The sequence below is a fragment of the Panulirus ornatus genome, chromosome 18 (assembly GCF_036320965.1).
Source record: "Panulirus ornatus isolate Po-2019 chromosome 18, ASM3632096v1, whole genome shotgun sequence".
NCBI classification, from domain to species: Eukaryota; Metazoa; Arthropoda; class Malacostraca; order Decapoda; family Palinuridae; genus Panulirus; species Panulirus ornatus.
The window spans coordinates 22,640,216-22,656,731 of NC_092241.1; the positions used below are offsets into that span (position 1 = coordinate 22,640,216).

General features: G+C 41.1%; 1 protein-coding gene across 1 annotated transcript; it reads left to right on the forward strand.

Moving 5' to 3' along the window:
- Positions 1-240: 240 nt before the first annotated feature.
- Positions 241-15,228, forward strand: LOC139754930 (uncharacterized). The gene is made up of 8 exons (XM_071672750.1): positions 241-365; positions 6,097-6,255; positions 8,067-8,187; positions 9,048-9,275; positions 9,648-10,646; positions 11,336-11,432; positions 12,673-12,783; positions 14,205-15,228. Exons 1-8 carry the CDS (start codon positions 321-323, stop codon positions 14,242-14,244), a joined length of 1,800 nt encoding a protein of 599 aa, XP_071528851.1. The 5' UTR covers positions 241-320; the 3' UTR covers positions 14,245-15,228.
- Positions 15,229-16,516: the final 1,288 nt, after the last annotated feature.

The following is a 16,516-nucleotide window of genomic DNA, read 5'->3' on the forward strand; positions in this document are numbered from 1 at the left end:
GTCTGCAGCAGTTCACAATTACCAGGGGAAAAGCTTTTGATGAATCTCACTTGGTTTACACAGTTGTGTTTACTGAAGAGAAAATCAAGTGAATGTGGAAAAATGGCAGGATACAAATTACTTTCATCTGTCTTTTTCGCAGATGGTGTTGGATAGGGTGGCGGTGTTGAGTGTGTTGGTGATGGAGATATTTAGGGAGGTGTAGGTGGTAGGGACAATCGTAGTATAGCAGGTGTTGGCGTCTGGGTTTTGGGGTACTTCAGGGCTATATAAGGCCAGGCTCGGGTGTTCGACCCAACATTCACTGTGAAGCTGGCAGGATGGTGACGGTCTATCTGTTGGCCCTCCTGGTCTCCCTGGCCACGGTAGGTAGCCCATCAATTAGCCTACACCAATACCTATCTTCACCCGAGCGTAAGGCTGAAGGCAACCTGTAAATCAGTTCAGCAGGTGCTCTAGCTCCCGTATCCAGAGCCTGACCGTTAACAATGCTCCAGATCAATTGACTTACACCATAGTTCAGCGTACTGGTGGACCTCATCGGCAGGAACCTATGCTCACAACTTCACTAATATTACAGTATCAGTAAATTTACACTGTTTGTGACCAAATCATTGTCTCCATTTTACCTCATATATCTACACTGTGTAGCTATTTACTTTCTTAAGTTTTTTTCGTTTCTAACGAACCATCTTTTATTCTTCCAGAGGCATGTCTATCAGAACTTGAATAACGGTAAATACCTTTTGTTTTGATAGGCCCAACGTTTATATAGAGAGTAATACCCGTGAATGGTGCGTATCTGGAAAGGAAAAATGACACTTAGGTCATGGTTTAACATGTATTCTATTTTACTCTGATATCAGTGTCTACGTAATATCGGAAACATGACATATACCCTGCAGTATGATGTTTACTGTGACCTGCATTGCTTCTGAAACTGAACATCAAATCCAGAATGCCTTTTCTATAGGTCACATTCTAGTTGAAACATTACATGTATTTTGTGTTACGTTCTACCTCCACGCATTATACATTAAAGAGTGTATAATCAGCCCATAGACTTCTGTTAACAGAGAAATTTGTGCTAGACACAGTTTCTCTTACAATCTGGCTGACATCTGACAGCTGACGGCCGTAATGATATATCTATTCTTCCCTTCTTCTCAAGTTGGTCAAATACCAAACACAGATAAAAGTCTATAAAAACATATCAATAATAGCAAAATAAACATGGCTCTCTCGTAGCATGAATAATACCATCTATTCTTGATACATAGATCTCTCTCTATATCACTTTACTTAACATCAGTCTGGCAAATTCACGGGCCTCAGCTATATAACATATGGGTTTGAAATGACTGACATGTGTACAGACTACATTATACATTTATTAACAGCTTTGTATCACATTCTCCTCTTTCGGCCATTCTTGAGAGAGAGACTTGACCTTGGCCATCTTCCAGTTTCTATACAATTTCTCAAAGAAAAGTGAATAAGACGTAATAGGTAACTATAACATTTATGGGTAATTAGGGGAGATAACTGTAACATCCCCCACCCAAAAGAGACATGAGTCAGCCACTATTTGACTCATGACTAACTGGTTTACGAGACAATACATCAGCTATAACATTATCCTTTCCTCTTACATGCTTAATAATCAAATCATAATATTGTAACAAAAGACTCCACCGTGTTAAACGTTGGTTTCCATTTTCCGTCTTATTCAAAAATATAAGGGGATTGTGATCTGTAAACACTTGGATCAGCCCAACTGCTCCTCTCAAATAAACATCAAAATTATTCGAACTTAAAATCAAGGCTAATGATTCATTTTCAATAGTACTGTAGTTTTTTCTTAGAGGACATTAACTTCTTTGAAAAATAACAAATTGAAAAATCAATATCTTCTTTTTCTCCTTCATTAAGACCCCAACAACCCCAAAATTACTTGCATCTATGTACAGTTTAAAAGGTCTATCATTACTCAGAGTAGAAAGTATGGGTGTACAGACAAGTATCTGTTTCAGTTTCTTAAAGGCTTCATCACAATGATCATTCCATACAAATTTGACTTTCTTTGACAATAAGTTGGTTAATGGTAAAGCAATGATTGAAAAATTCTTACAGAACCTACGATGATATCCAGCCATGCCCAGAAATCTCAATAATTCTTTCTTATTTGTAGGTGCTGGAAACTTTACAATACTTTCCATCTTAGCTGTGATTGGTTTTACACATCCCTGACCAACAACATAACCTAGATATTCTACAGTTGCTCTAGCAAATTCACTCTTTACAAGGTTTACCGTTAAATTTGCTTTGCCCAACCTATTAAACACTTCCCTCACTTAGTGCATATGTTCTTCCCAAGTTTTTTAATACAACACTATGTCATCTATATATAGAGAACAATCTTTAACATCACACAATACTTGATTTATTGATCTTTGGAGAGTACTTCCACTGTTTTTCATACTGATACAAGCCATTCATATTTACAAATGCAGAAATTTCTTTTGCTCTTTGAGTCAAAGGTACTTCCCAATGCCCTTTCAATAAGTCTAACTTAGTACAAATTTAGCATTTCCTATTTGATCAATACAAACTTCTACTCTTGGAGTAGGATACGAGTCAGCTTTAGTTATTCTATTTATCTTTCTAAAATCTGTACAAAATCTGTTGGAAATACCGTCAGGTTTAGTTATCAATACACAAGGTGAACTCCAAAGACTATTACTTTTTTTAATCAGATCATTGTCAAGTATATACTGTGCTTCTTTTCTCACTATCTCTCTCATTTTAGGATTCACTCTATAAGGATGCTGCTTGATAAATGGTGCTTTCTGACATAATTTACAAGTCTTACAATACTGGGACACATCTTTCTTCATACTTGGCCAATAAGAATGAGTTAATATTCTATAATGTGTCTCTCTAACTCCCAATTGTCCAGACAAACAAGAACTATGAGACAGAGCAATTACATGTACTTTATAATTCTTTGGAACTACAATTTGCCTTCTAACCTCCCAGTGATCAGATGCTGGAATATAACCAGGCCTCCATTTTCTCATTAACACGCCATTTCATACATAAAATCCAACTGACACATCATTCTCATTCCCATTTCTAGAAGCTTCACTCCAACATTCTTTCAAACTCTCATCACCCTTCTGTAACTCTGTCAACTCTTTCTTGTCCACAACAAAATCAATCTTTAATTCCACTGTTCCCATTTCCAATTTCTTCTGAATTATCTCTAGTTGCATACTCTTCATTAAATGATTCACCTAAATCATAATCAACTTCTCCTCTCTTTCACATTGACCTGGTCACAACATAAGCTGGATAAACAATTTCAGTACACTGTACGTTGCTATGAATCAGATTCTCTACAGTTTTATCTGTCATGTGGTTCACCTTTACAATAGTATCTACATCAAATGGATTATTGCTCATCATAGGCTCTGGGACTAATTTGTCAGTCAAATCATTCCCCAATAGCATGTGGACTCCAGACGTAGGAAATTCCTCACATATCCCAAACCTTGCACAGCCACTCACAAATCCACTCTCAATATCTATATAATGGAATGGGATAGGCTTGCCTAACCATAACCCCTTTTACATTCATTTTTTCCACAGAGTAAGACTCCTTCATCCACTCTGATACATCTTTCAGAATTAAACTTCTCAGGACTACATTTAATTCCAGATAATCCTTCAGTAATGTATGGTTCATAAACTGCACACTTTAGATTACCCACATTATACTCATTACTTCTTACCTCACTAATATCATGTTTCTGTTTCCAAGCAACATTTAATATTATAGTCTTTGGTGATATTTGGCACTGATATTTATCATGACCAAATTCTCCACATCCCAAACATTTATTTCATCGGTGGTCTCTCCTGTCTACTAACATAAGGGTCATGACTAAACTGAGGTCTTGAATACCTGTATTGTGTTTGTCTTTGGAATATATTTCCTGCATTGTTTTGGGGCTCATAGTTATGTGAACCTTCCACATAATAATGTTGACTAGGCTGTTGAACATTTGAATAGTGTGAGTATCAATAAAGTTTGCCATAATTCCTTCTATTATTCTATCTTGAATAATGTGGATATTCATAAGGTTTATCATAATTCTGTCCGTTACTCTCTTATCACACTTTGTCTTCATGTTATTTATTTCTTACATTATTTGTTAACTATAACTAACTGGTCAGCCATCCTGGCTGCTTCCGTCACATTTTTCACTCCACTCTTGCATATTTCATAATATAATTCAGGTTGTAAACCACTTTTGAACCGTTCCAACGGGATTAGTTGCCCCTGGTCCTCCATTCTTTCCACTTTTACTGACTTATACCACCTATCAAATGTCATTCCACATTTTCTAGCTATCTCCAGGTTTGTCCGCTAATTTTCTTGACGTCCCTAAACCTTCTCCTGTATGCTTCTGCATTCAATTCCACAGTTTGATACTGCTTCCTTAGCAGCCTTATAATCTACTGATTCCATTAAACTAAGACATGATAAGCCTCTCTAGTCTTACCCTTAAATCTACTCTGCACCAACATAGACCAGTCAATTTCATCCCATTCTTTAATAGTTGCAAGTATTTCAAACTAAATAAAGAAGTCCTCAACTTCATCTTCAACAAACTCTTACTTTTTCTTCATTATCTGCAAATTTCCTCCTCGTACCTTTAATTTCTAAGTTTTATTTCTTTATCAGCCTGGATTCTCTCTTTTTTTACCTCAATTTGTATTTTCTTTGCTCAATTTCTAGTCTTAATCTCTCCATTGCAACTTTTTTACTATTATCAACACCTTGAGGTTCCTTCAATATTGATAAAACACCAACTGATCAATTAATTCTCTCTGCATGTCACCTTTGACATGTGTCAGCAGAGAAATTCCAAAATTAACTGCCACCTGTTTCAGTTCATCTTTCTTACACTGGTACAGAAAATGTATATCCTGGGTTTCAATAAACTTCTGAACGTTATCTGCCATGTTTAAACAGTACATTTACAAGTATGAACACTTACTCGCTTGGAGAAATCTTCTCCATGTATTTCAAGAGAGCACAGTAGAGTGCTAACCCACAACACTTCGGACAGCTTGTATTACAGTGCCACAATTTCAGCTCCCTGGACTGTGTTCGCATATTCATATCCTGGATAGCAGGCTCCCATATATTCAGTTCCCTGACGGCAGATTTCACAGTTCACAATCCTAGACAGTAGGTTGCACAGTTAAAGCATCCCAGACAGCAGTTTTCAAAGTTCAAGATCCAACCCGAACGGTAGTTTTCACAGTTCAAGGTCCCAGACAGCAAGTTTCACAGTTCGAGCTCCCGGACAGGCTCCCATGTTACGTTCTGCCCCCACCCCTTATACATTAAAGAGTGTATAATCAGCCCATAGGCCCATTAAAACAGATAACTCTGTTTTAACAGCTTCTGTTAACAGAGAAATTTGGGCTAGACCCAGATTCCCTTACAATCTGGCTAACATCTGACAGCTGATGATAGTAATGATATATATATCTACTCTTCTCAAGCCGGTCAAATACCAAACATAGATAAATGTCTATAAAAATATATTTATAATAGCAAAATATGCATGGCTCTCTCATAACATAAATAATACCATTTATTCTTGATACATAGATCTCTCTCTATATTACTTTACTTAACATCAGTGTGGCCAATTCACTGGCCTCAGATATATAACATATGAGTTTGAAATGACTGAGATGTGTACAGATTACATCATACATTTACCAACAGCTTTGTATCACATTTTCCTCTTATGGCCATTCCTGAGAGAGAGACTTGACTTTGGCCATCTTCCAGTTTCAATACAATTTCATAAAAGGAAACTGAATAAGATATAATGGTAACTATAACATTTATGGATGATTAGAGGAGATAACCGTAACATTTGTGATGTGTGTCACATACGAGGGTAGATGTTATGATACCACGTAGTTGTCTGATGTTCTGGAGGTTATGTAAGCCAACACGTTTGTGTTGTAATGATGTTGATATTTTGTACTGGTTGTTGTTTGGTTCAGGTGGTGCGGGGTGGCGTGGTGAGCCAGGTGGCTCTGGCAGGTCGACAGCTGGGCTCAGGTGACGACCAACCGCTCCAGTGTCAAGACACCATCACGATAGACTTCTCCAGCGGCTTCCCTCACGTCAACTGCTCCTCTCCATGTCAGCAACAACTGAACGTAAGGTTACTCTGCCTTTATGACAACTTCTGCTGGCAACCTGTGTGTGTGTGTGTGTGTGTGTGTGTGTGTGTGTGTGTGTGTGTGTGTGAGTTTGTGTGATAACCAGTTCGTTGATAGGGAAAAGAAGCTTCACATGTACTATTTCTCTACCTAATATTTCTATGACAACAAAAAATATTAAACAACCAAACCATACTCAATGTACTTCCTCTTTGCTCAGTTGGTTCCACATGACAACCATTTTGTTCCTGACGGAATGGTTCTGTCCATTCTTCCTAACATGTTTCTTATTCCTGTTATGTTTTCTGATTTTGTAAGTCCCTTGTAACTCGGGAACTAGTCATAATAAGATTACCTATGCCCTTGAGAACTCTATCCTGTCTCTCCTTCATTTGATTGGGTTGACCAAAAGACTTTTCTTTCTTTTAAATTCGCTTCACAGTATTTTAGCTCTATTCTCACTGCATTCAGTAGCGTGTCTGTTTGCTCTAGTCATCCTCTTAATATGATTTCCGGTAATAAATTCGACCTGTCTTGAAGATCACCTTTCGGGCTGATCCCTTTAGAGTGCTTCTACTAATGCGATACTCACCAGTCTGGTCTATTTTCAACTCTTGTATTTTTCATCACATTCCATTTGTTAAGGACGAGCTATGTCAGTCATTCCTTTATCTGTTTCATTTCATCTACGCCTCTTTACATTGTGTTGCACTCTATATTTCTTCGCACTTCACCTCGTAGCTTGGTCTCAACAGCATACATATTACGCCTTGTTTTTTTATAGGCAAGGTATTTACATATACCAGATCCAGAAGTGGTCATAACACTAGACCCTTAGGGACATTAAATGTTATCCTGAGTCTTCTTGAAAAATATTCCCTGATGTACGGCCTTTACTCTTACTCAATAATCTCTCAATCCTCTCAAGTAATACCCGTAACTCGACACCATCCTGGGAGTGCCTCTCCTTTAAACATTTTCCCTAAATCACCGTATTCAAACGTCCGTCAAGAGCAGTCGAAGACTGTATAATCTACTGCCCTATTTCTCTTTTCTGTAAAGTTCTTTACCCTCTTACAAGATTTTAGTGAATTTGTCCTGCATAATTTTCTACTGAAACGACGTTGTCTCTCATCTACATAGTTCCTATGCGCAAAACGCTCTGCAAACTAACATCCTCAGTAGCTTACAGACTCAAGTACTGATGACACAGGTCAGCAGTCTAGGGTCATATTTCTCTCAGCTTTCCTAAAAATGGATATCACATTAGAATTTTTTTATTTCTTATCGGACAGTCTAGGATATCTCCACTCTTCTTGAGTATAAATGATTATTCTTCCTATCATCTGGTCCGCGAGACTTGTTTAGGTTCAATTCCTTCATTATGTCGATCATTACCAGAATATCAGTCATAAAAGACTACCACTGTTCACATAACCAGCGTCCTCATACACGATCTTCATCATTTTAAGACGAAACAAGTCTGGTTAAGCTTGGCAAGACAATAACATGCGAGGGCTCACTTCACAGTGATGCCTCAGGGTGATGAAGGAACTCAGACTCTCCACATTTGACCATGAACCATTGTGGATCAGATGTTTGTCTCATCTCCTTACACTTTCCTTAATCAATACATGACTCTAGTCATTACATACGGTTAACTGTGTGGGTGAAGAGACCTTGTTAGCAAGAAGTGATGACTGCTGGTTTTCTGAACTTCGGAACAGTGGTAGAGTGAGGTGTCAGCAGGAGGTGGTTAGTGCTGGTCATCAAGTCAATTGAAATGTCTGAACTGTGTCTTCTTGCAGACGTCGGTGGCCGGGTCCGTGTACAAACGAGAGGATCGTCTGGCTGAATATGGTGTCATGTTGAAGCTGGAATACGACCTGGACGGTCAGCTGAACTGCTCCCTGGTGGAGGACCAGCCAGGTCAGTCACGTGTTCTTTACTTGTAATAAACATCACCAACTACAAGTTACTTGTCACCAAACACCTCTAGCCAATAAGTCGCGAGTTTTGACATCTCTTTAAAGTTACAGGTTAGAGTGGTCGTGTCTTTTACTTATAACTACCACTGCTACTCACAACTTCACTCACTTGTTCCCTCCACGTATTCAGTCTAGTTAACCAGGTGATTCACTACCCCTCAGCCTGCGCACAACGTTGCCAGCTGGATGAGTTACCTGTCTTGTACCTTTAATTATGATCACTTTACAAGATAGTCAAAAACTTGCTAATTGCAGTCAGAGCTCTAATAATCTCCCGGGACTTTAGACAGGTTGGGCACTTACCCTCGTACGTAGGTCATTCAATACTTAGCTGCTAACCAGGTCAGTCAATACATAAGTCAGTCACTGCAGAGTTACCAATCAGATCAGTCAGTACACAACGATTAGTAAGGTTGATCCTTTTCGCCTTCCTATACCCAATAGCAACAGCAACTATGAAGTGGCTCTTTCCCTTGACATTACCCATCACATCTAACCAGGTTATCAAAATATCTTTGTTTTTAACAATCACTGTTGGATAGGTCAGTAGGGTTTAACTTAGCCCCGCCATTTTCACCCAGTTAAGTTTCTTTTCCCTTATTTTTACGGGTTTATCAACTGATGTTTACCTCCAGCCAGTTCCTTTACCTCGTTCAGTTATTCGTCTCATCCATACAAGATGACAGATAGCAAGATATTAGAACTACTTCGGGGCAAACATTGTGATGTTTATATAAGTATCAACTCTCCTCGCTCCAGCATGTCCCCTGTACCTCACCAAGCGCTCCTTCACATCCACAGATTTCCATCTTCTGCAAATACGAATGCATAATGAGGCTTGTCATGGAGGCTCAAGCCAAGTTCCTAGCAGTAGCGGCTCAACCCAAGTTCCTAGCGGTAGCGGCTCAACCCAAGTTCCTGGTGGTAGTGGCTCAACCCAAGTTCCTGGTGGTAGTGGGTCAACCCAAGTTCCTAGCGGTAGCGGCTCAACCCAAGTTCCTGGTGGTAGTGGCTCAACCCAAGTTCCTGGTAGCATTAGCTCAACCCAAGTTCCTGGAGGAAATGGCTCAACCCAGGTTCCTGGTGGTAGTGGGTCAACCCAAGTTCCTGGTGGTAGTGGGTCAACCCAAGTTCCTGGTGGTAGTGGGTCAACCCAAGTTCCTGGTGGTAGTGGGTCAACCCAAGTTCCTGGTGGTAGTGGCTCAACCCAAGTTCCTGGTGGTAGTGGCTCAACCCAAGTTCCTGGTGGTAGTGGGTCAACCCAAGTTCCTGGTGGTAGTGGCTCAACCCAAGTTCCTGGTGGTAGTGGGTCAACCCAAGTTCCTGTTGGTAGCGGCTCAACCCACGTTCCTGGCGGTAGTGGGTCAACCCAAGTTCCTGGTGGTAGTGGTTCAACCCAAGTTCCTGGTGGTAGTGGGTCATCCCAAGTTCCTGTTGGTAGCGGCTCAACCCACGTTCCTGGCGGTAGTGGGTCAACCCAAGTTCCTGGTGGTAGTGGGTCAACCCAAGTTCCTGGTGGTAGTGGTTCAACCCAAGTTCCTGGTGGCAGTGGGTCAACCCAAGTTCCTGGTGGTAGTGGGTCAACCCAAGTTCCTGGTGGTAGTGGGTCAACCCAAGTTCCTGGTGGTAGTGGTTCAACCCAAGTTCCTGGTGGTAGTGGGTCAACCCAAGTTCCTGGTGGTAGTGGGTCAACCCAAGTTCCTGGTGGCAGTGGGTCAACCCAAGTTCCTGGTGGTAGCGGCTCAACCCAAGTTCCTGGTGGTAGTGGGTCAACCCAAGTTCCTGGAGGTAGTGGGTCAACCCAAGTTCCTGGTGGTAGTGGGTCAACCCAAGTTCCTGGTGGTAGTGGGTCAACCCAAGTTCCTGGTGGTAGTGGGTCAACCCAAGTTCCTGGTGGTAGTGGGTCAACCCAAGTTCCTGGTGGTAGTGGCTCAACCCAAGTTCCTGGTGGTAGTGGGTCAACCCAAGTTCCTGGTGGTAGTGGGTCAACCCAAGTTCCTGGTGGTAGTGGGTCAACTGGAGGTCTTTCAAAAGAACCGCCGACCACTGTGGCCACAGTATCACCAACTTCCGGCCACACAGACGAGGCGCCAGTTAATCCTGATTGTGGCAACAACGTCCAGGGTCAAGCTGGTGCAGGCAATGCTGTTGCTCAGGAGACTGATGCAACAGAAGAAGCTTCCGACACCACAACCAAGACATTGCCAACGACCGTTCCTACCACAAGAACAACAACCATATCTCTTGTATGCCCTGCTGGATGGGAGCTCTTCAGCTCGTCTTGCTATCACTTTACCACAAAGAGAACGGGAAGCTGGCAGGAGGGAAGAGACTACTGTGCGAGTATCAACGGCGCCTACGTTAAGATCACCAACCTGACCGAGTTCAACTTTGTTAAAAGTAAGTGTGTGGGTTGGTTCCTTCAGGCCTGTTGTGGGAGGGTAATGTTTGCGGAGACCAGAGGGTGAGAAGGTCGGCCGGTACCTGCTGGCTGATGTCTGATTACGAGGAGTTAGATCACAGGTAAACAGAGGGAGGTGGGTACGTAGGCAGCGATGGAGAGAGATGATGGCTAGTGGAGGGTATTTCCTACATGTAGCTGACTGATAGTTACTAGAGAGATGCAGATGTTTGACAACTGTTGTACAGCTCTTACATGGAGGAATACGACGTTCATTGGAGCGTTCTATTTGATGATGTGGATGATGAGAGGAGTTCCTACAGTCATGATGGTGGATGAAGGAAGCTAGAGAATAATCTGGGATGTAGGTGGATAGTGGCTGATGAAGAGTTCCTGAGTGTAGGTGGATGACGGGTGCTGGAGATTGTTGCTCAGTGTAACTGTATAATGAATACTAGAAAGTTGTCTAGCTATAAATGTATGACGAGTGTTGATGAGTGTTTCTAGATGCAGGTGTATGACTACTCTTGAAGAATGTTTCTAGATTCAAGTGTATGACGAGTGTTGATGAGTGTTTCTAGATGACGGTGGATGACTGAGGCTAATAAACTTGTGTGGGACGGGAAAGTGCCATACTGAGCCACCATCATGACCTGTTAAGAGCCTCTGGTTCTCGTCTCTCCTGCAGGTCGGCTGACTGACAACACCTGGATCGGTCTCAACGACCTAGAGAAGGAAGGCGTTTTTGTATGGGACTCCGACAAGAGCCTCGTCTCCTTCAAAAAGTACGCATTGGCTTGTCTTATCATCACTCACAGTTTCTATGAACTTCACTTTTCCAGGAATAGATGTACTGTTAACAATCTCCACAAGAAGTACCCCCTAAAACTGCCTCAATCTTACAGTTTCCAAAATAATTATGTTGCTCATTATCTATGATCAACATCTTCCACAGGATGCACGTGCACATTCTTGACTCGTCTTGTTACTAGTGTCTCCCACGGGATATACTCGCACGCTTGTCTTATTCTTAATATCTTCCATATAGAATACGTTTCCATCTTTTGCCAGGAGACGCAGAAGCTTGCTTGTCTTGCTGTTAACACCATCAACAGATTACACCTTTGCCAGTCTTGCATCAAAATTTCCCATCGTATACGATGTATATGTTCTTATTTATAGCTGCAACTGTATATATCTGCTTTCACGAATGACTACCCCTGTGTCGTACTGCTAACATTACATACAGAGAGAACATACGTGATCTTCCAATCATCAACCAAATATACATGCCTGATTGTTGCAAATATAACGGTCTGTATTATAAGATATGCATAAGTGCCTGTTGATCAGTATTTCTTATGAGACACGTATTCTTCCTTGTCTGACCAAAAATACGGAGAGGGAATTCTGCGCGTTCCCCTTGCGCTCTGATCATTTTCATTTTCCGGTCTTGTACACTTATTCTTGTACCTTTCTGTTGTATCTCGTCCCTTTACCTTTTATCTCACCTTCTCCCCCTTACCTTGTCCCTCTCTGCATCACCCCATCCCTTACCCCTTAATCCCATCTTTTTGCCCTTTGTCACCCACCCCATCTCTACTCTGTCCCATCCCTCTCCCCTCTAACCTTTCCCCTTCCTCCTATCTACTCATCTTCGAGTAGATTCTACGATTACTGGCATAAATCCTCTTCTAAATATGAACAATGTATGACACTGAGTTTCTCTTTGTTTATACTGAGCCTATTTCATTTCATTATTACCCAGACAGTACGTCATTCTTCAATACCATTATCCAATTTTCTAGGAGAGAAAGTAAACGAAAATATTTTTTCCTCCACTTAAGATATCACTTTCTGCAACACCAGCATGTTAGTTAACAAAATGAGGCCCATTTTGAAAAAGAGATAAGCTTACTTTTTGTTTCCTATTCTCTGCATTTACGTTCATTATGTTTAAACAGTTATCATTGCAAATGATCTCTTTAAGTCTCTTTTCATCAACTAATCCTTACTTGAATTAAGGTGGGCAAGCGGAGAGCCAAACGGAAATATGTTCATCGGTGAGGATTGCGTCGAGATGCACAAGGGCAAGAACTATGACTGGAACGATGAATCCTGCGGCTCCAACAGAAGGTAAGATGCTCTGGTGTCTGTCACTGTAATGGTGGCTCGTGCTGTCCAGGCGTCTGGGACGCCAAAAGCAAGACACCCTGGTGTCTGTCATGGCAGGGATGGGATTTCCCTCATTGTCTATCTCGTCATAGCAATCCCACACATTAGAAACTTTGCTGACGGATGTAAGAGAAGAGTCAGTCTAACTCATTTTGGTGTCTCTGGCCATCTTAAGTAGTATACGGTAAGGCTGACAACGTGAAGGGCTGATGAAACATCCAGCTACCAACGAGCGGAGGCTGAACGAACAGCCACAACCCTGTGGTCACACAGTCTCCTGACAGTCTAAGATAACGTTTTCTGCTCTGTTAAAAGTCAGCAGAAAAAAATTCATGTTCCTACCTGCTCTTCAGTGTCAGTCTGGTAACCTGCTTATCATAGCCTATCCTCAATCATCATCAGCTGGTGTTTCTGGAATTAGATGTGAAATGGTTGTCATTATGTGTGTTATGTATTCGAGTTTCATCATTAAAGTGTATCTGACACGGACACAAAACAATATTACCGCTTTGATGGAAACACTTGCAACACAATATCAAATGCAAGTACGCAACAAAAATGAAGCTAGTACAACATACAGAACTCTAACATAAGAAGATAAAACAGTGCTAGAAATTCAGAGACCAACAAAAGAAACATAGATAGCTAGAGCAGAATTACACATAACTACACATAGCAACACATAGCAACACATAGCAAACGATAGAAACACACACAGACAAATAGCATATGGAACAATATCAGAAGAAGAAACATCATCTGCAGAAGCACAAGATAACACTAGAACACACAAAGCAGAACATTACAAGTACAGATAGCAACAATCAAAGCACACAGCGTCAGTACACTGCAAACACATAGTTGACAGTAAACACAGCAAACAACAGAAACACCGGCAGCAACACCAGAGACCAACACAGCAGCATTACCAACTCAGATATCAACGGTACAAGTCTAGACCACAACACAGGAGGGGATGCAGACTTATTAGAAACGCTCAAAGGAACACCAGATTCACGAAGTAACACAGAAACACACACACACAAACAAACTGAGATTTGTGTGTGTGTGTGTGTGTCTGTGTGTGTGTGTGTGTGTGTGTGTGTGTGTGTGTGTGTGTGTGTGTGTGTGTGTGTGTGTGTGTGTGTGTGTGTGCGTGTGCGTGTGTGTGTCTGTATAGTACATTCCCAGCAATAAAGACATAATACATAGTATATACAATATTAAGAAACGGAGCAACACAGGTCTAAACTTCTCTCCCCATAACATGCAAATGGTAATGACACACACACACACACACACACACACACACACACACACACACACACACCAAAATTACTGCCTAACATGTGAGACTAAGTGTTTACTGTTACCATGATCAGGTACGCGTGTGAGAGGAGCGCCATCGTCCTGCTGGGGTAGGTTCCTCCTCCTCTCCAAGTTGAGTGACCTTGCCTGATCCTCCTGATGTCTGCTGCTGGACACCGGACCTACACTCGGCCATTCCTTGTCATCAATCGTCGGTCACTACCCACAAGCTATACATTATCAGCTGAACCTGTTCCAGGACCACATCTGCATCAATCACTGACCGACAAGTTGTCTACTCTTGATGACCTCTGCTTCTCACCCATCACATATGACCGCTGATGACCTGCTCGCTGTATCTTGCCAGAACATCCGGCAACAATTTTGCTTTCTGTAAATTACGGTAGATCTTACCAGCGTTTGGTCAGGGTGAGGTCATGTTGACCTCCTTGATAATGTCGTTCTCCTCTTCAGATCTCCAGTGGTCCAAAAGGAGCGATGATACATTTCCGTTCATGACGGTCTTGTGCCAAGTGTATAACCTCCATCACAATCACATCTCCCAGAGACGACGTTCTACGCCAGGCATGGCTCAGCTGGCTGCCAATCCAGGTAGTCTGTTTTGATCATTCTCAAAACTTGGCCGTAATGTCCTCACGTCTGCCGCCTCACACTGTCACTCACTGGCTGATGAATACTTCATTCTCTCACAACTTGAATAGATCATCTTATCTTCGCAACTGATCTTGAATTGCTTCGGAATATTTTCAGCTTCATCTCAACTTTCTCCATTCCTTGCGTGCACCACAACCTCACAGCAACACAGAGAACCAGGCTGGTACATCAATAAATTTTCACCTTTCTTATCGTCCTTGTGTTTTTATATGCTGTTCTGTATCATCAGATCTTCCCTATTTTTTCAACTCTTTTCATTTACATATGACGACCAGAGTTAACATGGATACAGCGACTGAATAGCAAGCCAGCTCTCAGGCCAGAGCATCAAAGAAGAATTGTATAATAAAGTGTTATATGTTAGCTTCTCTTTCGTATTAAACTACCCAAGCAGAAATACTGCGATGTTTGATTATTCACCTTAGTCGTATGTGTTTGATTATTCACCTTAGTCGTATGTGTTTGATTATTCACCTCAGTCGTATGTGTTTGATTATTCACCTTAGTCGTATGTGTTTGATTATTCACCTTAGTCGTATGTGTTTGATTATTCACCTTAGTCGTATGTGTTTGATTATTCACCTCAGTCGTATGTGTTTGATTATTCACCTTAGTCGTATGTGTTTGATTATTCACCTTAGTCGTATGTGTTTGATTATTCACCTTAGTCGTATGTGTTTTCATGTAAGGCAATAAACTTATAAGTACACCTCTGAGTGTTGCGGGTTGACGCATGACGCTGTTCCCTTAGAGTGACTTGACTACATGACAGTCATCAGTGATACATGACACAACACGCTATACAGAAGACGTTACGTCAATACGTGAAACAAGAGACCATCGGGGAGGCAGGTCGCAAGGAGCCACACGTGATGTGACGCCGCCTGGAACCTCACTAAGTGACGTACATCGTGAGACTTACAGTTGAAGCATCGCACATCCTGGAGTGCCACTTGACACCAGAAACCCGTAGATTTGTAAGAACTGTCGTGTGAACGAAGGAAATAATAAAACCAAGATGATACAACCAGATGTTCTATGATAAAACCAAGATGATACAACCAGATGTTCTATGATAAAACCAAGATGATACAACCAAATGTTCGATGATAAAACCAAGATGATACAACCAGATGTTCTATGATAAAACCAAGATGATACAACCAGATGTTCTATGATAAAACCAAGATGATACAACCAGATGTTCTATTATAAAACCAAGATGATACAACCAGATGTTCTATGATAAAACCAAGATGATACAACCAGATGTTTTATGATAAAACCAAGATGATACAACCAGATGTTCTATGATAAAACCAAGATGATACAACCAGATGTTCTATGATAAAACCAAGATGATACAACCAGATGTTCTATGATAAAACCAAGATGATACAACCAGATGTTCTATGATAAAACCAAGATGATACAACCAGATGTTCTATGATAAAACCAAGATGATACAACCAGATGTTCTATGATAAAACCAAGATGATACAACCATATGTTCGTTGATAAAACCAAGATGATACAACCAGATGTTCTATGATAAAACCAAGATGATACAACCAGATGTTCTATGATAAAACCAAGATGATACAACCAGATGTTCGATGATAAAACCAAGATGATACAACCAGATGTTCTATGATAAAACCAAGATGATACAACCAGATGTTCTATGATAAAACCAAGATGATACAACCAG